The sequence below is a fragment of the Spea bombifrons genome, chromosome 5 (assembly GCF_027358695.1).
Source record: "Spea bombifrons isolate aSpeBom1 chromosome 5, aSpeBom1.2.pri, whole genome shotgun sequence".
Lineage (NCBI taxonomy): Eukaryota > Metazoa > Chordata > Amphibia > Anura > Pelobatidae > Spea > Spea bombifrons.
The window spans coordinates 82,556,563-82,581,434 of NC_071091.1; the positions used below are offsets into that span (position 1 = coordinate 82,556,563).

Here is a 24,872-nt window from a genome sequence, read left to right on the forward strand (position 1 = left end):
TTTTTTAAGTGACTAAACCTTCAAAAGAATGACAGATCTGCTATCTAGTTTATTTAGGAAGTGTGCTAAAGGGTATCTAGGTAGAACAGCACCTTTAGTAGTATCAGTATAATATTTCTTTATATAGAAGTCAGTATAGATCCATCACAAGTAAATCGTGTATTAATGACAGTACACTAAAAAGCATTCTATATGTTGCAAAAATATTGGTGAATACATTTTATCTTATACATCAGGCTATACTTACATAAGTATCTGATAAATATCTCATTGGAAGCCTGAGAGTACCTACAACTGCATTAAAATGCACTATGCTGAGAGATTCTCCTCTGTATCTGCGGTATATTCTGCGGTATGACCAGTTCCTGGATTTAGCACTGTACGTGTGTGTGTGTGTGTGTATATAATATACACACACACACTGTTGCAAGAGCAGTCCGTTACTGCAAAATGGTTCTTCTAAATGAGTAAGTTTAAAGATTGTGTCAATTCTAACTCTCCCTTACATGCTTAGCTGGCATGTTTTCACAATATGTATGATTAATACAGAAAAACCCTAAATATTTTATGTTCCAAACAGGGCTGATTTTCTAAAACAGTCGCCAGCAGGTCACCTTCATTTGGGCTGCTCCTGTGTACATCGGCTTAGGTTTCTCCCTTGCTCTCTGTCCCATGCTGAGGAGTACACATGAATCTCTAGCTTGGTTTGATATGTAAGCTTTGCCGGCCTCTTGTGTCCGGAGATGCCTGAGCTCCCCTTCCATTTTCCTTGTCAAGTAAATGCCTGCCTTTGTAAGCAGATTTACGGCTTTTTACTACACCGGAGAAGATACTAAAGAATCTAGCATTAGGCATTTCAAGGGACACAGCAAAGGAAACTTTTTTTCTTTCTTTTTATGTACGCTAGGTGTTTAGTTCATCTGAAACAGTTTGTTGCTCTCTGTTTATGTAACATCTGAAACCATTTGTTTGCCTGAGTGTATTACCCCCACATCCAACACAGAAACTGGCAGGAATCTGTACATCGAGAAGAAGGTCTGTCCGGTGTAAGGCCGGGTGAGCTGGATACAGGAGGCTCAGGACACCAAACACCATTGCCGTATTTTGTAGACCGAAATTCTCATTCGCACTTTTTTGTATTACCGTATTGGCTCGAATATAGGCCGCGCTTTTTTCCCCCACTTTAAGTCTAGCGCCCGACGCCCGGAACATGCATATCTCGGGGGGGAGGAGGAGCACAGTGGCAGCATATCTCGGGGGGGGGAGACAGTGGCAGCATATCTCTGGGGGGGGAGACAATGGCAGCATATCTCGGGGGGGACAGTGGCAGCATATCTCGGGGGGGGACAGTGGCAGCATATCTCGGGGGGGGGGAGACAGAGTGGCAGCATGTTTTTTTGGTGCTTTTTTAAAGAAAAAAACTTTTCCTTTAAAAAAGCACCAAACTTTTAGGGTCCGGCCTATATACGGGGGCGGCCTATATCCGAGCCAATACGGTATTTATTTGTGAGTCAGGAAGGGCTGTAGTCATATAAGATCATCAATATAAGATGGCAACAATAAAACTTTATGTGCAAACTGAGTCCGAACTGTAAAGTAAATGTGTCCACAAATTGTTTTTATCTCTTGTGTGCATCGAATGGTTTTAATTATGACAGTTTTGGTTTCCTTAAAAGTTCTTCCAGTTAATTGCATGGTTTACTCTGCATCCAAAATTTAGATTACAGTTTGAGAATTATAACATCTCTCTGTGCCTGAAGCATTTACTAAACCAAACATATATGTAGTGAAATTCTTTTGGCTGTTCATGTAACACATGCATTGGTTTTTACTCCCACCTACCATAATATGTCTCCTGGTCATCTTGTCGCGCATGTAGCTTGCTATTAGTAGATTCAGACTTGATTTTCAGTATCTGGATTTTCAAATGAAATCCCACCATTTGTGACATTTGTAAACCCTTGTTCTAGGTTACAGTACAGCTTGGATGTGGCAGACAGGCTGGCTGATGAACATGTTCTCATCGGGGTGTATGCCAGCATGCTGCAGAACAACCCTTCATGGTTAGTTAAGGCTTGGATCATGTCATCAAAGTAGAGTTTAAAGCATACTATGTGCACTTGGGAAGGAGTAAATTTACCACGTGTGAGACTCGAGTGTCAAACAGGAGACAAGTGAGAGTGCTATATTGGCACTTCTGCCTATTGTAGCCATAGTCCATGGTTTCAAGCTTCCATATCCCAATTGCCTTTCATGTGGCCCTTTTTTATTTTTACAAGAAGAATGATTTTTACATGAAGCCCATTTTGACGGTACAATATACTTCTTATAACAGGACACTCATTGTCCTACTCAGTTCTCATTATTGGCCCTCTTTCAGGAAACAAAATGGCAGTCTATTAGCCAGGCAATTGATTTAAGCTGAAGAGCAAACGAGTTGGTGGATATGGGTATGAATGAGCAATACGTAATGTGGGCTTACTCGGCTCTCTGGTTTGCTCACTAAGGAGATTTGTCGGTTAAAGAACCTAAGACACATCACCACAGCTCAGCCACACACTCCTGATACGGTTTGAGAAAATCACTATTATTCTTAATGTAGAAAAAACATTCTCAGTTGTGCTAACTTTAGATCTTCCCATGCTGTATCCAGCAGATCACAGCATGCATTACACAGACCCACGTGGCCAAGATATCCTTCCTTGTTCCCTTATACACCAGATTTTAGCTTTGTGGTACGCTGTAGGGTAGTGCTGGACAGATTTGAGTAGAAAGTAGGAGCCAGACAGATGAATCATGGAGTGGTATACAACATTTTATGAACAAAAAAGTTAGGAGCCAGGTCTAGAAATCTCTGAGCTTTTGGCTTACCTGGCTCAAAGGATTTGTCAATCACTGCAACACAGCATATCTGTGATTTGTTACATTGTATGTAACATTATTCGTATACTTGGGTATTTATCAGCAGATGGTGATATTAATCATTAACTTGCGGGATGGTCATTAATGATTTAGATGGGCAGTTTCACTTGAATTAAATGCATTACTTAAAGGATATGCACACAGAGACTGCGGCAAACATGGGATTGCAGAACTATGTTAAGTTCAAAGAGACAGCAAAACTGTGAATAAATATGAAAAAAGAACATGGGCAGAAAACATTCACACAATCAGAGGACGGTACAAGATACAAATCAAAATGTGTTTTAATGGCTATTAATAGTATGTAACATGTTAACTTTAGCATCCGTACAGATGGTGTGGGGGATAATATAGTCTCTTGTGCTCCACAGGTTGGGAATATTAAGACAAAACAGTTGTTTCATGCTGTTATAATCATTGCTTGCAGATCACCCTATTTCTTGTCCTTTAGTTCGGACAATACTCTGCCAGTAGCCTCTTATAGATGCACAAAGTTACCTTTAAACTTTTGCAGAAACACACACGTTGTGAACCCCACCACCTCACAAACGACCATTCTGTTAACATTGGGACAGAGCTGGTCAGTGGAAGTGGGAATCAGATACTGGCCAGGAATGGGCAATTTTGTTAGGTGGGCAAGTGCCAGAGCAGTTCTAGATCTAAACTGCTGGGGGGGGGGGGCTCTTCCTAGCTTTCGTCCCTTTTAGTTGTCAGCCCATATCCTCCAAGGTGAAATAGTGTGTAGGATGGTCAGCCTGCGGCCTCACTAGAAACTTAGCATTTGGGGTCCTCCAAGAAGAAGCCTACAGGTCCTAGTGGATAACCAGGTACTAAGCCAGAAGCACTGCCCTAGCTCCAATGTTGGAGGCTAGCAACTTGCTTTCATGTGGGGGTATTTAAAATATATTTGATGCAAGTAGTGTGGTATACTCGGGCATAGAGGCAAATGTCTATTTTTAAAGAAAGGAAAAAAGTTTCATTGACGTTTCTGATCGAAATCTGTAATCAAAAGGTTTTCACACATCATTGTACCTTCTAAAACATTAGTCACATCAATGTTTCCGCTGCAATTTGCTATTTTTCTTGTATGGCTCAATGCATCTAATCAGGAAAGGGAAATAAATATGACTTTAGTTTATTTCAAAGTTAATTTACAACATAATGAAGACTGAAAACAATACAGTTTTTCCAAATTAGAATCAATATGCGTGATTTCATTTTGGATGTTTAGTCCTGTATTGTAAAAAAAAATATATATATATATCATAATGTGCAATCCACCAGACCTCATGCATACATGATGTCTCCAGTAACTTTTGGTGAACTATTTAAATTTCAACCTGTATTAGCTGGAATATAAAATCAGCCAGCGTCCTACAACTCGTGTGACACAGACGGACATGGAATCTGAAGTACTTTCATAAAGAATTCTGGTCTTAAAGTTCACTGCAAAATCCAAAGAACTGCATCTGCTCTGATCCATGGTAATTAAGAAGTTTCAGGGTAATGTCGAAAAATGTAGATTTTGGTCTCATTACATGGTAAAGGCATGCCAAGGGAGAACCCCTGGTTTGGCAGCCATAAAAAGGTTGTTGAAGCATTGGATTTTTAATGTCTTTTTTTGTTGAGACTTGAATCATTAAATGGTCAATACAGCACAGAATGATGGTGTGTGTCAAACCAAGCAGTAATGGCTAAGATCTGCACTGCGAGGTTATCTAGCTTTAGTGTGTATATTGCTATGTAGTGCAAATTCTGAATACATGACATTAACCTTATAAAGCATTCCTTGAGTCTGCACCGCTATAGCTTCTGCTCCTACCACTGAAACATCCCCCAAACATATTCTCCATGCTTCCCATTACTCGTCGCTTTATACTTCTCTTGTTGGGCTTAAAAGCTGTGCAGGACTTTAACTGTATCTCATTTTTATTGCAGTGTTTCTAGAACTGTTCCCATTTATTTTTTAAAACTATTTCCAGCTATTTATTTTTATGTGCAATTGTTTTGTGTGTTTAAACTCCTAGGTTTAATATTGTTTTGCTTATATCACACATTGGTAACTAGCACCTAATCTATAGTCATAAATAACTGTCTTGTTTTGTTAGATTGTTGAAACGTCGGGGAAATCATGTCTGTAATATAGTTTACCCTCCCCAATGTTGTCTTAGAAGAAATGAAGGTTGAATAAGATTTTTTTTTTTGTTTTGAAGTTGCATGATAATTGTAGATATAAAATTTGATTTATATAGCACCATCATATACCACAGCGCTGTATAAAGGGTAAATGTAAAAACTGTAAGCTCATTTCAGTAGGGCCCTCATTACCTTTAGGTTTGTCAAATTGTAATGTTGTGCACTACTTGTTATGTCCTGTTTACCCGTTGTATGGTGCCGCAAAATCTGATGGTGCTATACAGATATAAAACAATAAATGATGAATAACAAGTAGTGCATCACATAACAGTTTGGACTTACAGGAATAAAAATTAAGGGGAACCCTGCTCAAAGGAGCTTACAATCTAGAAGGAGGTGGGGGTATATTGCACAAAAGGTGAACGTCCAAATAAATACACACATATCTAATTAGAGAGTGAATATGACAGGTTGAGTTTTGAATTCTGTAATCTGTACGAGAAAGCTCTGTATGAAGAAGACATTGACACGCTTGTCGTTTCTTGCCCACTCTTTCTCTTCCGTGACATCCTGTACACAGTATGCTTGACAGCCCAAGCCGCCTAGATGAAGAACACAGATTGATTGCCAGATATGCAGCCAGGCTGGCGGCAGAAACCACTTCTACAGTAAGTACAGCTAATATGAACTTTACAAGCACTGACATGACCATAACCCTCCTTTTATCTATGACTGTGACGCTATTATCCACATAAATGTCTTAGAGTGATAGAAAATTGGTCTAAGACAAAGTTAGTGCGCAGTATTGTATTTACATTAATTTGCATGACAAACATTTTCTTGTTTTGTCAAATTGTGTCCGACTTGTATAACAGTAATTGTGCTGTAGCAAGCCATGTACAACTATTACTGTGTTATGACAAAACAAATTGTTTTCAGAATGTGGATTAATGACGTTAACACAATTGGATGTGTCCATATTGGTCCCAGAGAAGAGACATGTTTGTGACACCTAGTGGACAGTTCTTCATAGGATGATAAGAGATATGTGAGGTCTTATATGTGAACTGATACATACATCTTACATAATTGATGTTGGCCCATGAAATCTGAGGTTGTAGTTACCTAATATTTAGATTAGGTTGATTAAGATGATTGTTATTATATGCTGATATGTAATACCATAGAGGATGTACTTTCACACGACTGTACATATAGATGCGTTTGAAGCAATTTAGGATCAAGAACGTACTTTACTAACGAGTCTCTACCTGAAAACAGGAAAACCATTATGTACATAAAAAGCACAAGGAACAAGATACAAATAAGATCCTGTAATTACAAAGCATAATTGAAGTGCTTCGTTCCATTCTGAAATGGTATTGTAATTGCACATCTATGTAATCTTGTGTTTACTTGATTTGTGTTCCAGCTGAATCTGTTGTATATTTGGATACCATAATCCTCACTGAAAGAATAGCATCTGTACCGTATTGACATAGTCTGCTGGAATGGATTTTTATGCATATCCCAGTACTTACTGAGTGCATCGTATCGACAGACAAAATAATAATAAAAAAAAAATAATAAACAGGATTATGACGTCCATGAGATAGAAGACTTGTTCTCTTTAGGGTAAAGGGAATAGGTGATTCGGTGTAGTTAAAATGCTGCAATCCAATTTTCTGAATGGCTCTGTCTTTTGTGTTGATTGTGAATAGGATTTTTTTAGAGAGGTTTCATCCCAATTGTTTGTTTCGTATCAGCAGGTTCAGCAGAGAGGGGGTCCAGACATTTCCTTCACTATTGATGCAAATAAGCAACAGAGGCAGCTTATAGCAGAACTTGAAAACAAGAACAGGTACATACAAATACTAAGTTTTGAGTTTTACTCGTTTTATAAATTTTATACAATATACCTATATATTAACATGTCATCATCATGCAATTTTGCCATCATTGTCTTATTATTCCAATACCTCTGAACAAGTTCTGACAAGGCTTGTCTCCCCTTTTCCAAACAGACAAAAGGCAAAAGAGGACCACTCAATTTTACACACAAAAGCACCTCATGTTAATCATAGCACATTTAATGATATACCTATCATATCGATATATACTGTACGTATATATACATATATAAAGTGCAAAAAATGTATATATTTTATACGATATATAATTTACTGTGGAGATTAAGATTTTTTTTTACCTTTAACATTTTATCAAGCAAGCCAGTCCCCTTAAGATCCACATGTTACAGACCTAGTTTGTGTGAAATTCTGTACAAACACGGAGACCTGAACACCAGGCATTATATACAGTCCTACTCTAGCAAAGTAGGAAACAATATTTTGATCTATGATAGCCTTTTTGACCAATTTATTAATCTTTCTAGCCTGTGTGGTTAGATACCGTATAAAACTGTTCAGATTTCACATTATGCCTTAAGCAGTCTGCCTCTTACACAATGCTTAGCCGCCACATATTGCCTGTAACATCGGTATTCCCTGTTATTATTATTATTATTATAAATATACAAGTTACAATAATAATGGAATTAGTTTTACTTTTTTTTTTGTTTAATTGTTATTTTAGTCATTACATTGTATCTATAGATTTGTATACGTTGTATAAAGGATGCACTTTTCTCATGCTTCCCCAATTTGTTTATCTCGTCTGCATTTTTAGATTTCCATTTTACCGGTTTGGTCGAGTGTCTGTCCTATTAAATACATGGCCATCCCAGTTCATTCTCTCTCCTGTGAATGCTAAACATATTCTGTGGCCATCCTCATACACCATTTACATGCTAAACACATATAAACTCTAACCATCCTCCTCAATATGTATATCACCTGTCTTGCCATTTTACAGTAATCTTGCCAATTAATATATTTCCCACCTCTGCGCCATCTTATCCATTCGTTATCAGATGCTGTCAGGACAAATGTCTATTGTTAACAGTATATATTTCATTTTAGCATAAACTGGGATTATCGTTTGAAGCTAGAACCCAGTTTATAATATTATATCACAGCTAGAGACCATCAGATTGGGGAAAATAACCAACACAACCACATTTAGCAGTACCTTGTATATAAAAACATAAAATCACCCTATCACTTGCATGTATTTCTCTTCAGCACCATTCAATAAACCATTCAGATTTACCATTAGATTGTTAACTGTTCAGGACTACAAATGGAGAGATGGTGCAGAGATACTGAGAAAGGACAACTACTGCTGAGACGATGAATGAATGGAGGCAGATTTAAGCCTTGTTGAACCCTCATGCTTGGGATAGTTTACTGGATCCCTAAGGGGTGCTGGAGACTACGAATAAAGGGAAGGAGACGGTCTTCAAGTTACTTATCCATGATATTTCAAACTGGCCATTACCTGAATAACCAGGATCTATAGCAAAGCATCTTACCGGTTAGGTTCTCTCAGCTACGCCATTTAGCCGCTGTTGCTTCTGAGAATCTTTTCTTTTTAGGTTTTACCTGAAGGCTGACAATGGAAACCTTTACATAAAAGCATGATAAGTAGAAATATAAAATCCATCCTTCACACTTTCTTTTGTTCTCTCTCTTCCTACTAATCGCAGAAAGCACTCTTCCCTCCATGAATGATCCATAGTTAAATATTCCATTTTCTCTCTTTTAAGAGAAATATTGCAAGAAATCCAGAGGTTGCGAATTGAGCATGAACAGGCCTCTCAGCCCACACCTGAGAAAGCACATCAGAACCCCACTCTGCTGGCAGAGCTCAGACTCCTCAGGTACATTCACCGACCATTTGCAAGCAAGCTGTAATCTGCTAAAACCTTCTACATGTTTCCCAACATCGCCCAGGTGTGTGGAAACCTTAACGGAAAGCCTGGCTGAAACAAAAGTCTTTTATATAGGCATATTTTGGAATGGAATGCATGTAAATTTATGAGGTAACAATATAGTTCTCCACAGGAATCATGACTGTTTGCTTTCCATCAACTTATGGTTAATTTGTTTTAATTCAACAAAATCAACTATTCTCAGAGCCCAGACAGGGAGAATGGAGTAGGTGATGTGCGCAGGTTCCCGTTACATTGATGGTTTCAACAATGAACTGATAACGCTGATCCTAAAGAGACATGTAATACCAAAAAAGAAAGAGAGAAGAAAAGAAGAATATTTACGTATACAGGATAATAAACCAACAGTTTTTACATTTCATATATGATTCTTAGCAGCAGTGTAATGTTGATAAATGTAAAATAAGTCAAAGTAAAAATATAGCATTGGGGACACTGTTCTGTCATAAAAGTAAAAGTCGGAAAAGCAAGCAGGCATATAGCGAGTGGCATTAGTAGCCGGAGGTGGGGGTTGTTCTGCCGCTTTACAGATCACTGGTCGGACCTCTCCTAGATTATTGTGTACAGCTCTGGAGATATGTTGGAGAGCGTTCAGAGGAGGGCTACTAAAGTGGTGAATGGTTTGCAGGGGTCAAGCAAGACTATGGAATCTCTGTTATGGACAGAAGAGAAAGGGGAATGGGGGGCTGATAGGAAAAATCTCCCTAAAGAGAGACTCAACAGGAGGTATAGGAGGAACGTTTATTTCAAAGAAGCAGAAATGTTAGAACAAGAGGTCATGGCATAAAACTAGAGGGTGAGAGACTTAGATGTAATGTAAGGAAGTTCTACTTTACTCAGAGTAGAACAGCCTCCCAGCAAAAGTGGTGGTGGTTAATACAGTAAGTGAATGTAAACATGCATAGCACGACTATCCTGAATCTAAAATGAGACCACGAACTGATTAATGTTTCAGTCATTACAGCAGGAAGCTAATGGGCAGACGTAGATGGGCCAAATTGTTCCTATCTGCCGTGAAATTCTATGTTTTTGATTTCTCAGTGTTATTTTGATTCATAGAAATTACATGACCGGTTTCCATATTATGAAACATACAATCCAGTGCATTGAACGTACACTACTTGTTTATAATGGAAGCTCATAAAGAAAATGGAAGGGTGACCCTTTCTGTAACCCAGCATATGGCTGTGTTAAAGAATTCAGTTACCATGACAACCAATGTCAAGTGAGTTTTGTAAGCATCACTTGTTGTCCCTTCCCCCCTCCAGCTAGGCCAAATAGGTTCTTTGGTATGATCATGATATAGTTCCGTATAACAGGACCTTAGACTGAATATACCGTATTTGCTCGATTATAAGACAAGGTTTTTTTCAGAGCAAATGTTCTGAAAAATACCCCTCGTCTTATAATCGGGGCCGTCTTATAATCAGACCTCAAAGTCTGACTATGAGCAATGAGACGACTAAGATCCAGATCCCCCGCAGCTGCAGGGGATCTGGATCCTCCTGTCTCAAACCCCCCCCCACTTACCGGTACTTCAGAGTCCCCGGTGTGCAGCTGGGGCAGCGTGTAGATGTCTACGCGATTCGCGTAGACAACTTCCGCTGCAGCCGGAAGGAGGTGTGGCTAGCAGCAGGGGTTGTCTGCGTGCTGTCAAAGATCAGAGTGTTAAATGGGGGGCATAAGGCATTTCTGGAGGCAGGGTGCTCTGTGAAATGCCTTTTAACCCCCTTAATGCCACTCTGCCTCCAGAAATGCCTTTTTAACCCTCTATACGCCACTCTGCCTCCTGAAATGCCTTAAACCTCCCTATATGCCACTCTTCCCCATAATATGCCTTTTAACCCTCTAAGTGCCAGAGTGGGTTTTCAATCATAGCTTTTATTAAAAAAAAATAGTTTAAATGATTTAACATTTACTGGTAAAACTTTTTTCCTACAGGGTCATCTTATATTCAGGCTTTTTCTTTTTTTCTTAAATTAATATTAAGATTTGGGGGATCGTCTTATAATCAGGGTCGTCTTATAATCGAGCAAATACGGTAATAGATGCATAAAATATTACAGCATATTATTTCCTTACCTTCTAGAGCAATATTACCTATCCAAAATGTGTGATTTTGGTGAATTACCACCATAATGATACTTTTATGCTGTCAGCAGGAATTCTATTTCCAGGTTGGAATAATGCCTCTGGCATCAAGGAATTCTGACGTAGAACCATAAAGCACCGTAAATTATTTCCTTGTATCTGGAACCAAACAGTCTCCCTACTTCTGTCAATAGAAAGGAAACAAAAGTGAGCGATTATAACATTCACATTGGGTTTAAAGCAAAGTGCTTCAGAGTTCCAGTTTACTATACCTTAAAATATTTTCATCGCAATGCAGCTGTGACTAGGGGCATTGGCTTGCTGTAATGGATCACTGGCAAAACATCACAAGGATCTTCTCAATATGAAACGAGCCTTCTGCTTTAACATGATCCCTGTCATTTTACAAGATCCCGACGATGCTAACCTGTAAACTGCATTGATAAGCCCAGCAGTCACAATGTTATTCATGAAGGGTTTTGCAAGTACCATTTGTATGGTAAGATGGCATTTGTATGCCATCTTAGTCCAACCTGTAGTCCTCAGGCAAGCATCTCTGTAAATGGCTCATTTCGGTAGGATTACACATCTATGTTGTCCATGTGTATCATGTATTCCATTTGCTTTTATTGTTGGTAACAAATCCTATAGCAATGCATACTTTTTTGCACAGTATGCATATCCCACCAGCACCCGCCATCGTTTCCACCATGTCATTATGAGAAATGTCATTACACGTAGAAAATGTTTGATGTTCAGATACATCCCGAACAAAAGTTTACTAATGCGATGTACTTCATTGTTCTGGATTCTGTTCATAAGGAAAAATATTTTGGAGCCCTATCTCCATTATCGTCCCTGCTCAGGCATATCGTTCCATTTTCATGTCTTCCTCCTGTCTCATTTTATTTCTTGCTTTTCAACCCCCACGCTTTCTATCCAGCCTTTGTTTTCTTTCTCCATATTGTGGTTTGGTTTTTTTTAATCCACCCTTGTTATAATATCGCTCCCCCACCTCTGTTTATTGGCATTTGACCCCTCCATTCCTGCAAGTGGAAGCCCCTCGGTCAGCCCTGATTCCTGCTGACATCGTGTAATAAAGCATGCTCATTACAGCCCTGCCTGGTGATGATATCCTTAAACCCCACTTATTTGCTGTATATACATAATGGAGACAATTCAGTATTCCAGTATGTTAAATGTGAGTACCAGCTGTGTTCTTGTTAGAAGTTTATTAGCTAGCAGAATGCTGCATGTTTGTGAACAAATGATGTCTCTGCCCCTCTAAGATAAGTATAAAGTATAGCATCTATGGTACTAATTTTGTTATTAATCACATATAGTGACTATATATATATATATATATATATATATATATATATATATATATATATATATATATATATATATATATATATATATATATATATATATATATATATATATATATATAGCAGAGGGATTGTAAAGACTGGGGAGATAACCACAAGAATCTCTTGCACATAAAGAACATTTAAGAAAAAAATATATAATTATATTAAATAGTATATTAAAAAATATAACATTTTTAAATGTATAGTTCTATATTTATATATAGTTTTTTTTTTTTTTTTTTTTTTCAACTCCTGCCACTGTAAGGGAGACAATCTGGTATATAAAATATGTTGAAATGAAAATGATTATAGTTATGTTTAACATGAAGGAAGGCTTTAAGGCAGTAAGGAATCATCCATATTCTACATTGATTCTTATAATCATTCAGACAGCGGAAAGATGAACTGGAGCAGAGGATGTCAGCTCTGCAGGAGAGCAGACGGGAACTGATGGTACAACTTGAAGGGCTCATGAAACTCTTAAAGGTAAGGCCGCTATTCTCCTGGAACATGCAGCTGAAGGTATGGACAGTAACATACTGTCCATACCTTCAGTAAGGTCTTTGGGTTCAGGGGTTCCTGCAGTAATATATGTATATTTGAGCTTTTGGTACATCCATTTCAGTACTCATAATGTCCTTGTAGATGCTAAATGCATGTGTGCCCTAATGCTCCTGAACAGAGATGGCACATCATCATTTACCATTAATGCACAATGTCTGATGTTAACTGTGACCACATGAGAACATCATAACAGCATCACAACAGCAATAATCTCCTTGCACATTTAGAACCGTGTCTATCCTATGTGTATGACATACTATAATGTACACACACACGCACATAGTTTATTTGGATTAGCACCTTTTGGATGTTTCTAATGTTTTGTCTGGATTAATGATGGGGAATTCTCCAATTTTGCTGTAGATTTGATGACTATGATATACTATGTATTATGGTATCACTGTGGTGATATAATGACTTTAGTGCATACTTATTATAGGAGGATTATGTATATTTGCATGTCCCGTTGGCAGGTGCACCCAAGCCTGCAATGTTTGTTTATATAGTCCCTACCTGCCATTAGTAATAAGGTGCTTAATGGGTTTATATACAATCTATAACACATCAGTTGGCATTGGATAGATTCTGAGGGCTGTACAGTGTTTTAAATATTCCATACTTTCTTGGCATTCTGTTTAATGTAAACTGTTACTTTTTATGTTGTGGATGGACGTTTTTCCAGGAACAAGAACTGAGACAGGCTGTAAGTCCATTGATTGCTTGTTGGTTATGTTTGTCACTAACTTTCTAAATTAGGTCTGGGCAACTTGCGCTTATTGTTAAGCTTTTACTCCCTTGACGTTATGCCAATCCCTTGGCTAGCTAAGCATCATGGGACATGTAGTTCAAGAGCTAGAGGTACAATTCTTGCTCCGTCTTGCTCTAAATGAATACAGTGATTTTGTGTGACATGCACTGCATGCTCGCGAGTGGAACCTTGTATATGGAGAATAACCTCGTGTACACTTATAATAACAAATACTCCTATAATATCTTGCCAAATCATCTATAGACTAAATTTTAGTATGTTGCCATTTATTCACATGATAAGGACATTGAACCTGGATACCCAAGGAAGTTGTGTTCAGAGAAAGGTGAACTCTAAAGTCTGGTGTCTCTTACAGCCCCACCAATGAAGAATGCATATTAAAGGACTTTATAAGAACCTTAGAGCCAAACACATCCAAACACATCCCCTGCAAGCCGAGAATCTGGGGAGAAGATGCAGAGGCACAGGGGGGATTCTGCTCAGTCCCTCCATGCATTGTCCAGGGTGTGAAAATGTTACAGTGCAGATGATGGCTGAACTCCCTTCCTCTTATCATTTTATTGAAACTTTGAACATAGATTCTGTGTTCAAATTAGCCCTAAAATATTGATTATATATGGCTTTTTGGTAACAGACGCAGCCATGCATGGCTGTCACTGGGAATGTTTTTGCCTTCCTAAAGCTGTTTCCGTACCTTAAAATAAGCCAGCTATGAAAAAATGTGAGTTTTATAGGTTTCCAGACTTTTCCTGTAGTACTAGACACAAAAATAAGATGGAGGGAAAAACATGAAGTGCGCTGGACGTTTGTTCGCTCTGTAAACAGAATAAGTCCTTTAATCTGTTCTAAGAGTGTATAGAAGAGTGACAGAATGAGGGGGATAAAAGAGAATGCCTCTCTTGAAATAGTTTGAAGCCCCTGATTGATTTTTTAGTATGAAGTAGTACGTTTTGAGGTCAGTGACTGTATCATGGCGCCATAAAAGATGTTGTATAAATCCTGGCTTTATATCAAATCGTGTCCAGAGAATCCTGCAGCGCTGAAATGAGCTGGTGGGTTCATCCTCATCGTATATCAGATTCGTGTTACCGCTGTCCACGAGAGCCACGGGAGGATCACATCTATACGGTCTGCCAAGGGAGAAGAAAGGGATACAAGAGAAATGAAATCTGGCTAAATTAAAACAATTAAATCTAACAACTTAATGCCTTTTAAATTTGGAGCGTGATCTAAAAACACCCACAAGGAACGTGTTTCCTAGGGAGCGATAAACAGATGATTCTTACAAATGGTAACTTTGCTTTTTTATATTGTACTTAACAGGGCTGATTTAGCGTAGATTTTTGAGATGTGCGTGGCTTTGGTGCATGTTGAAATGTATAAATAGTGATATAGTCAGATCATCTTCATGAGTATTGTTCATTGCTTATTGAAAATATTGAGGCCTGGAATAAAGTGTGATTAGTAAAATAAGGCTACTAATTGATCTGTATGATTTTAGAATGGCATATAACTCTTCAGTATTTATTAATGTGTGTTCACTTAACCCCCGGGTTACTTGCACCTACATTAAATGTAAGCGTAAGGAGTACGTGTTGTGTGCATGGAGTTGAAGCGAGCGTTTGTAGTGCTCGGCTATGCTGTATGGTGTCTGCATTATCTGCTCTTAGTCTGCATTAATCATTGATCCAAATGGGATTGAGAAACTCATTAACGAGAGTGATGATAGTGCCACTTACAGGCAGAATGTTGATGCTGTATGTACCGGTCACTCGCCGATATTTATTACACCGCCTGTCCTGTGAGTAATGGTGAAAGACTGAGGCTGATTCATAAGACAGGACGCTCTCTCTGCAAAACATAAAAACATTGCGGCAACACCCAAGCCTTTTGGAGCTTTAAATCTAATTATCTGGCACGCTAAATATCACAGTGCAGTTCCAGACATCTAATGACAGATTCATGCACACCCCTACACCTCTGCCATCTCCCTCACACAGCTAGTTAGCAATTCCCTTCTTATTATTATTCTTATTATCTTTTATTTATATAGCGCCAACAATTTACACAGCACTTCTCACCCTTTTCATATTCCTCTCCTGTCTCAATGTGCTACCTGCAAGTCAGAGAGGTGGAAGACGAGACAAGATGCGGAGTCATTTGGAACTAATAAAACTTTGATTTTGGAATGTTCATATTTAGTTTATTATGATGTATATACAGCTTATTATTATAAACCGATTCGTCATTAAAAGTAGGGCTATGCAGTTTATATCAGGGAATGATTTCCTGATGATTCTTTATACATAACACAAAACATTAGGGTAACAGGGAGATAAAGCATGAAGACATTGTTTAATAAGGGCAGCAGCAATCTTCTGATGTATAGGCAATATGTTATTTGATGATAGTGACCTGGATTGTGAGGTTAATACGTCAGAGTAACATTGAGTAGGTTAGTTACTTTCAATACATCGAGTGAACTGAGCAACCTGATTTGAGACTAGCTATCAAGCTGAAACTGCGGCCATTGATGTAAGTTTCAAGTATCATAAAATGTCTTTTGTCTTGGTTGAAGGCACTTTTTTAACAGAGTGGATCCCATCACTTTTAGAACCACAGGCCGAGAGATAGAAGTTTGAATTATATCATTTAGCCAGTTTGGTTTTTTTTTTTTTTTTTGAACGTCCGTGACAATTAGCTTTAAAGCTTTAATTTGCCTACTGTGATTTTAACACTTTAGTACACAATGATGCAATAGAAACATCATACAAGTTCTGTTGGATGCCCAGAAAAATCTTCAATCAAGTCAAATTTTGCTCTGCTGATAATTTTTCATGGAATGCATAATTATCGCATGAGACGAAAGCAGCCATTGATAGTCTGTTGTAAACGTTTGTGTTTGGACACCATAAAAGCTTCACAGGAAAGAATATTGAGATTTGTTTGTGCTTTATCTTTTTTTTGATCCAGTTAATGGCAGTCATACTTTAGAGCTTGAAACCAACTCCTTCGAGCTCTGTTCTGTTTTATGCTAATAAGCACAAACACATCACCTTCGATACATCTTTGTGATCTCTTAATTCAACAAATTCTCCTTCTTTTACAGACTCAAGGGGCGGGTTCCCCTCGCTCTTCTCCAAGCCACACCATTAGCCGGCCTATTCCAATGCCTATAAGGTCTGCATCTGCCTGCTCAACCCCAACGCATACCCCTCAGGACTCTCTGACTGGGGTTGGTGGAGATGTTCAGGAGGCCTTTGCACAGAGTACGTTCCCAGCCCAAATGTACAGTAAAGGTGAAATGGGAATATTATAAAAACAATTCTCTTTATTGATCTATGTAGTGGTTATACTAATGTCCTAAGCAGATTTAAATAAACCGCAAAAGGGTTAAGTAACACAGTTTATAATATGGCACATTTTTGTCTCTTTATGACCGAGTCTTCTGTAGACATAAGGCTTTCATAAGAGCAACAGAAAGCTCAAAAGTATTTGACATTATCCTATCACTTTGAAAATAGTGTGATCTTTTCCTTTTTTAATGGTTTATTTTGGCTCCCATAAATCAGGTGCAAGGAGAAATTTACGGAATGACTTGCTTGTAGCAGCGGATTCCATCACCAATACTATGTCTTCTCTGGTGAAAGAGCTAAAGTCAGGTGAGGAAACGTAGCTCTATATCAAGGGTCAGTCACTACGCCGTTCATATGCTGGTAACCTAATTTTGTGTATTTTATCCTAACAACTATAATGTGTGAGCAGGGCCAGATTAAGACATTGTAGGCCCTGGGCTACAGGTACTGGGAGGCCCCCGCATTATTCACTTGACAAATGTTCATTTTAATATACTGCAGAATATGGTGACACTATATAAAACAATAAGTGATACGAATTTACATGTTGACCTGTAGTTGTGAATGCTGCTTCACCACCAGTTTTGCTTTTCCAGATGGTGGGAATGAAGCAGAGAGCCATGTGGACCCGGAATATGGCAGAGTTCATTTTGATGAGTTGGTTCCATCGCCAACTTCTGAGAAGGCCTTCCTTGCCCAGATTCATGCTCGGAAACCAGGGTTTAACCATAGTTCTTCAGCTACCAGCAACATTCGCACAGACATGTACATATGTTTTATACATTTGTATCATAATAGTAATAATATATCTGTATTCCCTCTCTTCTTAATGTCACAGCGTGTGCGTCCATCTCTTATAATTTCATATATTTTCAGGGGTACAGGTGACTCATATGGCAGACATGATGATGAAACCTATGAGAATGAGCAGGTGCGCCAGCTAGAAAATGAGCTGAAGATGGAGGAGTTTCTGAAACAAAAGCTACAGGATGAAGCCTACCAGGTAAGAATATATCTAAGTAAAAAACGCTTTCTGCTCAGTTATCATGTGCTAAAACCCTTCCGTCTCTTTTGTGAAGTAATGTAATAGCATTGAGTTTTAAAGCATAAATGGCTCTCTACCCGGAGAAGGACCAAGCATTGAGCTCAAGCCAACACCGGCTTGTCTAGCTATACAGTCAGCTTTAAGATGCTGTCTGCATAAAATCCCCCCCCCCTTACAGAGGATAAGAGATAAGTGTCTCACATGCCAATGACCAAGCAGAAATACTTTAAAAATATAGAAAATGGGATTATAATTGCATAATGTCCACATATAGACTATATTTCTAAAGGTAAATTCTAGACATCAGTATGGAGCAGCCAGTAGGATCATTTTATTCATTGCTATTGTGATTCTTTCATGTTTAGAACTTAAGCCAGATGTGCTCTTTAAAAATACCACCAGTTTTGTCTACATCACATAGGCATTTTGTTAGGGGAGAAAAAGTAATTTATTTTGAGAGTTTGTAATGTGTTCTCACCAAGCGTTGTTACAGGTGTTAGCCAATGGGTAGTTGTATGATTGCGGCTGAGATGTGGCTTGATTTTCTCCAGCTAAATGTGACCGGCCATCAGAGAATATGCTACAGCTGAGATCACTTGTGTTATTTTCCCAACAGGTCAGTTTGCAGAGCTGAATGCAGTGTCCTTTCTCCTCCTCTCTCGAGTAAGTACCCTCTCTGGGATTTCTACTCTCTTTACACAATTAGAAGTCAGCAGTAATTTAGATTTACGTCATGGCCCCCAGTGGAAGATCATCTGCACTCAAGAGATTTGTCAATATAAAATAATGAACCAAGATCAGTCGGTAGATATAAAAAAAACACCAGGCTATATGCCAGTATGTGGTCGTTCGTGTTGTTGGATCTGGATCATTGGGTGGAAGGAATATCAACACTTTCCAATGAATAGGTAGAACATGAGCTGTATCTAAACAGCTGTTTATAAACAAGATTGTGTTAATATAATCTTTTACCAAATGCATCTCATGAAACGCAGACAACTGGGGGCATAAATCCCTCCATGCATTAGCAAGGGGGGATATGTTGATTTAAAAGTAACGCTCATCTATCATATACTTTAAGGTGGATATGATGGCTGGAGCTCAGGGCCTGTTGGGGAGATGCACAGCAGCACAGGAGGTAGTGCATTATATATATGTTTTACTTCTCCTTCGCTGCCGATTGCTGGGATGTGACATATTGTGGCATTCACCGCTAGCAAGAGGGAGTATGCAGGTCTGCCCCTTAATTGATGCGCCCAGAAGTCGCTGATGCTACGTTCAACCATTGTGCTGGAGAAATTTAAGCATGTATTTTGCTGTGTCTTTGTATGAACAGTAGAGGGCAGTAAAGCTCTACACCACGCATTGCCATTCCATTCACACTTTTGTTTTCATTTCAAAATAAAGATAACCGAACATTCTTACCACATTGACACAAAAAACAATAAGTCGCAAAATATAATAGATAACTTTGGTTTTAAATCCATTAAAATGTAATAGACAAATGATACATTTGATACATGCTTTGATACTGTAGAGGAAGGGCTGTGCTTGTAGAAACACTGGTAAGGGTGTATTTAGTGTAAGGCTCAACTATTTCATATTAAATTATTCTGGAATGCTTGGCCTATGTAATTTCTATTTCATAAAGGTTAAAAAATATGTGTCTGATCTTCGTCTCCTGTAGGTAGCGACTACTTGCTGTTGATGGAGCATGTAACATCTGTACGGATGAAGAAGCACCTCTGTCTACAGAGAGGAGAGGACTGCATCTTTTGGTAGAACGAACTACGTCAAAGCCCCATGGAATGTAGCACAGTACATTTGTTCTAAAACGTGTAGTTTGTAGGTGTGTGTATAAAAAAAAAAAAAGTATATTACAAAGCTTTTATTTGAAGCATAATTAGCATTACTGGCAAAGAACAAAAATATGTATGTAAACTTTTGCACAGGCCATTTAACATGTTACGTTTACAGTGCCCATGGTTTCCACATCTCAACTACAGAACTACTTTAGAGGATGGTTTAGGCCATTTGGTAGCAATGTGGTTAACCCTCTCGCTGCTCAGGGGAAGGGAAAGGCTTTCATTTTTGCAAGTTACGGGCTAAAGCTGCACTGCTTTGCATCGGTCCGCATAGAGCCTTTCTAATGGCAGGCTGCAGATGCAGACTTCTGGATCAGACACTAGCCTTAACCAAAATACAACCGGGGGAAGTTCTCCTGAGCCACACAAGAAGTCCACACATAACGGCTATCTGTCTCCTTGGAACTACTAGATGTCTGAGTGCCTTAGTTCTTCTTGAACCTACTCAGCCACCATGACTCTAGTAGCAGTGGCCAAGCAGTGTTTGACTGCTTTCAAGTGCAATGCAACTATGTGCAAATGGTACTGTGTCTGCCCAGTGGCCTTCAAATATACCACAGGGTACTTAGCAGGGATGGACAACCTCTGGTGAGGCTGCCATGGACTTCAACCACTAATCATCCTCCAACAGTATACGTCGACGAGAGAATGCTGGGCCTGCAGGATAACAAACTCTTGCTTCAAGTATAATTCCTTCACATAAGAACAATACAGGCACAATCATCCCTGCCTTCCAGGACAGCCTATTACTTATTGAGCATGATGATAGGGGTTGTAGTCCATCACAGCTGGAGTGGCTAGATGTTGCCTTTGCCTGGAATTTTGTCTCTTATAGTTAAAATTTTCTGTAATATATTACCCGTTGCACCCAGAATGCATTAGTGATTTTTTTTTTTCCAGTCCACAAAGCAGACAGCTAGTTTTCAGTGGTTAGATTATTTCACCCCGAAAAGCAGCACTTTTCCCCTGCATTAATTTATTTCCTTTTTGGCAGGATTTGCACGCGGTTTGGGATTGCAGTCCTGGATGATATGTACTTGTAGCCTGCAATGCCATAAGGCACTTAGGTATATGTGAAAAGCAGATCCCTGCTGTGCTTTATAGCTGTATCACTGGATAATTATATGCTGATTATTATTTTTTCTAAGACTTATTTTATTGTGCAAAAAGAACATAAAATTTAATTTTAAGGAAGTCCCAGCAGGTTTGGGTGAGCAATGCAATCACCCCCTTCTGGCGCTAATATGGTTAATTTAGGGCTAATATATCATTTTGAATTTTTTTTTGGCCCAGGTGATCTCTCAAATCAGCCATACAATTTTTTAGTGTAAATATATATTTTTCATTTTCAATATAGACGCAATCATATACAGAAATATATATATATAAATATAAATACAATGTTCAAGTGTACAATCTAGTCTTGACATCCACACAGATGCTATTAAAACTGTGAACTATGTTTAGAACTACTCTTTTAACCGTTTAACTGCCAGGAAGGGCAGCTACAGCAGTTTGCGCCGCGTTTTTTAAGTCCCTCTGAAAGTGCAAAAGGGTACAAAGCTCTTTGTAAAACCACAGGTGCCATAAAATCCAACCAACTGAAACATATTCATGAATTATCTCCCATAATACTGTTTTACACTTTTTTGTTGCTGTGTTTACACATAGAAAAAAAATTGCGTTCTGTATAGCTTGTTTTGATTTCTTTTTTATTGCAGCCTTTGTTATAATTATCATGCGCTTGAAAAAGCGAAGGTTTGCTGGATGCCTTACAGCCACATGACTTTCTGCATGCATAAGTAGTACTTGCTGTAATGGCAACGTGTGTAAGGGATGGCATGGAAATAGAGAGAGTAGCTCCAGACTTTAACACTTTGTGAATCATAACCAACAACACTCAACCCATTAACCCCAGAGATTCTAGCAATGCCATCAAAAACTAACTAAATGCTCAGCATGTTTCTGAAAGCTTGATTTTTTTATAGGTTTGTGTAAAGACAGATATGTAACAAAACCTTTGTTAAAGAACAAAACATACTTTTCTTATAGGCTGATTGAGAAGCACCATCTGAAATAAATGCTATGATTAGAGTACGGTAAATACCTTTTTCATGTATATGGTCTGTAGTCTCCAGGTCTTGCTTAGAACTGCAGAGTCCGGCACATAGTGGGTTAAAGGTTCACTGCTAGGCAATGGTAAAAAATTCCACATTTAAATGAAATGCCAGGTTGATTTTTTTTTTTAACCGCCATGGCGGCATCTGACACTAAGTGCCATTTGTGTTGGCTTACAAAGTGGGGAATGTATCTGTCGGGTACCTATAGAGATGCAGGAGAAACTGCTGATTAACCCTGGATGGAATACAGACAGGGGCTATCGGTGCCAAAGAGGTCAGCGGGCTATTGCCTACACCCTGGCACTGGAACTGTTAAATCCTCGTGGGTGCTAATCAACATACTGATCGATGAATCCTAATACTAGGAGCTCTATGGTGGGGACATGCATGCTGCTCTGCTGTGTCATTTAAAAAAGAGCAAAACATTTAGAATATATATAGAAATGCGCGTCTTGGCTGAGGGTTGGAAGGAATTTATGTATGATGACGCTGGTGCAAAGGTTGATGAATTCCACCATTGGCCAGTCAGTGGTTTGAATGCAACTCTCAAGTCAGTGGCTGACTGCGGAGATTGGCCTGTATTGCCGATATTGGCCTGTATTGCCTGTATTGCCGATATTGGCCTGTATTGCGGATTTAGCATAAGCTGGGAGATGGGGTAGAAGGGCATAGACTGTCCCCACTGTGCTAGTATAAGCGGGATGGGTTTCTTTAACATTTTAATGGCCGGTTTTTATAGTCTGGGAATAGAACAGCAATTCATTCATCGGTGATATTGGGAAGGAACGGTTACTTCTGAGTGCAGTAGATGGTGCTTCAGGTACGAATAGACGTTGGTGGAAGACGAAGCTGTCACATTATGAGTGTTTACAGAATGTAAAATGAAGGATAATTAGAATGTAATAAAATTAAAAGAATTGCAAAATGATATGTGTGGCCTTCATTGTGATTTTATTAGGGTTTTATTTCTGCATGATTAATAACTGCATTATTTAGCAATGATGGTTTTTTTTTGTTTTTTTTTACTGCTTAGTGTTGCTCATTTTTTTTTATCCTGTTACTACTTTAATGTAGATAACACCTTGTAAATACAAGCAACGGGTTGCTTCAGTTGAGTGAGTTCAGTGTAGTATATGAAGCAACTGTAAAGCAAACACTCCTCTGTGCCTGAACGGGCTTTTTGACTTTGAACCAAAACAACAAAAAAAAAAAAACACATTAAAAAAAGAAAATAAAATCTCAAGGTTACTAACTGATGATTCAACCTTTTGGTGCCTGGTCACCTGGCACCCAAAGGGTTATTTTTAACTACTGTACTTGACCACTTGAGAAAGCAAGAACAGACACACTAAAGAAATTGACAATGTTCATTGGTATTGTAAGAAAACTACTATTGTATGGAATTTTTGTATTGCTGTTTAGTATTGTTTTGTGTGCGTGTTGGCTCCTACATGGAAACGTGTCCTATTTGAAGTGGTTATAATAAGTGTGTGTCTATATTTTGGAATGGAATTATTTCTTCATTAAAAATGATTTTTGAAAATGAGTTTTTTGTTTTGTTCAATTATGGTTCATATTACGGTACATATCATATCAACATGGACGGCACTGAGTTTTTAAGGCAATGTTTCACCCACTGAATAATGTAAACCCCTGACACCCCCCCCCACACACACACACACACACGCACACACACGCAGGCTTCGGTTAGATCTGGTATTGGAAACTTCATACAGCACAGAGAGGAGTTTGATGTTTTTAAATTGCTCATTTACGGTATTTAAGTTATGGTAATAAGGCAGTAGTGGTGATAAACTAAAGAGGAAAAATTAATCTCCGGCTAAATAAAATGTACAGCACAGGAACTACAAGCTGCAGAATAAAATATCTGGAAAGACTCCCGAAACATAAAAATAGCTAACGCTAAGTAGCATCACAGTGGGAAGGAGCAAATGTTTTAAGAAAACAATATCGTATGCTGAACAATAGGGGTTTGAACAAAAAGGCATCATGATAGCATCATTCATCTTCATGTACTTTATAAACTTATTGAAGGCACAATTTAGGGAGTGAGAAGACATCAAGCTCTTATTACATTGCTACATAGCTTTGGTGGATCCATGGGGGGGAAAGGGCAATACTCCAGGATTTCCAGGGGGGCATAACATTGCATTGCTTGACCCCACATGGAGTATTGTGGCATCTCCCATGGCAAGCTGTATCAAAGATGGGGTGAGGCTTCACAGGGTAAGTGTTGCGCATGTGCGTGTCTGGATATGTTACTGAAAGAGAATGCAAAAATAAATGAGACGTTCAACCAAGAAACCAAGTTCCCACACATGCATGTATAAAATACAAAGGACATATACTTATGTTTCAGTCCCGAAGTGTACATGTTCTCCATAGGAAATTACATGAAAAAGGAAGACCAATGTACATATCCCTCTGTGAATTCATGGACAGTGTTTAAGGGATTCCCAGCCAGGATTTCACAATGTGTGAAAAGGAGAGATCCAGCCAGCATTCATGATCGTACTACATTAAAAACTGCCACAGCAAGTCTGTGATAAAGTCTCACTTGATTCTTATCTAACAGGGGCATGCACCAGCTGCCTATGTGACATCAGCAGACCACATGACATGTTTCCCATTATGATTCATATTATTGCCTCTTCTTGTGTTTTGCGGTTCGTAGAACATATGTTTGCTGCAGAGTTAATACTATTAGTGGGGGTAATACAACGGTATAGGACCACTCACTTTTGTGAGTGCAAATGT

General features: G+C 38.6%; 1 protein-coding gene across 1 annotated transcript in view; it reads left to right on the forward strand.

The window, feature by feature from the left end:
- The window catches only part of DTNA (dystrobrevin alpha), a 75,063-nt gene extending 55,025 nt beyond the window's left edge, over positions 1–20,038 (forward strand). The window contains exons 12-23 of the mRNA XM_053465999.1: positions 1,971–2,063; positions 5,639–5,726; positions 6,828–6,919; positions 8,726–8,839; positions 12,765–12,861; positions 13,622–13,642; positions 16,818–16,977; positions 17,281–17,370; positions 17,661–17,829; positions 17,941–18,067; positions 18,726–18,772; positions 19,797–20,038. Coding sequence (XP_053321974.1) covers positions 1,971–2,063; positions 5,639–5,726; positions 6,828–6,919; positions 8,726–8,839; positions 12,765–12,861; positions 13,622–13,642; positions 16,818–16,977; positions 17,281–17,370; positions 17,661–17,829; positions 17,941–18,067; positions 18,726–18,743 — 1,069 coding nt within the window. The 3' untranslated portion in view covers positions 18,744–18,772; positions 19,797–20,038. The remainder of the gene's footprint in view (positions 1–1,970; positions 2,064–5,638; positions 5,727–6,827; positions 6,920–8,725; positions 8,840–12,764; positions 12,862–13,621; positions 13,643–16,817; positions 16,978–17,280; positions 17,371–17,660; positions 17,830–17,940; positions 18,068–18,725; positions 18,773–19,796) is intronic.
- Positions 20,039–24,872: the final 4,834 nt, after the last annotated feature.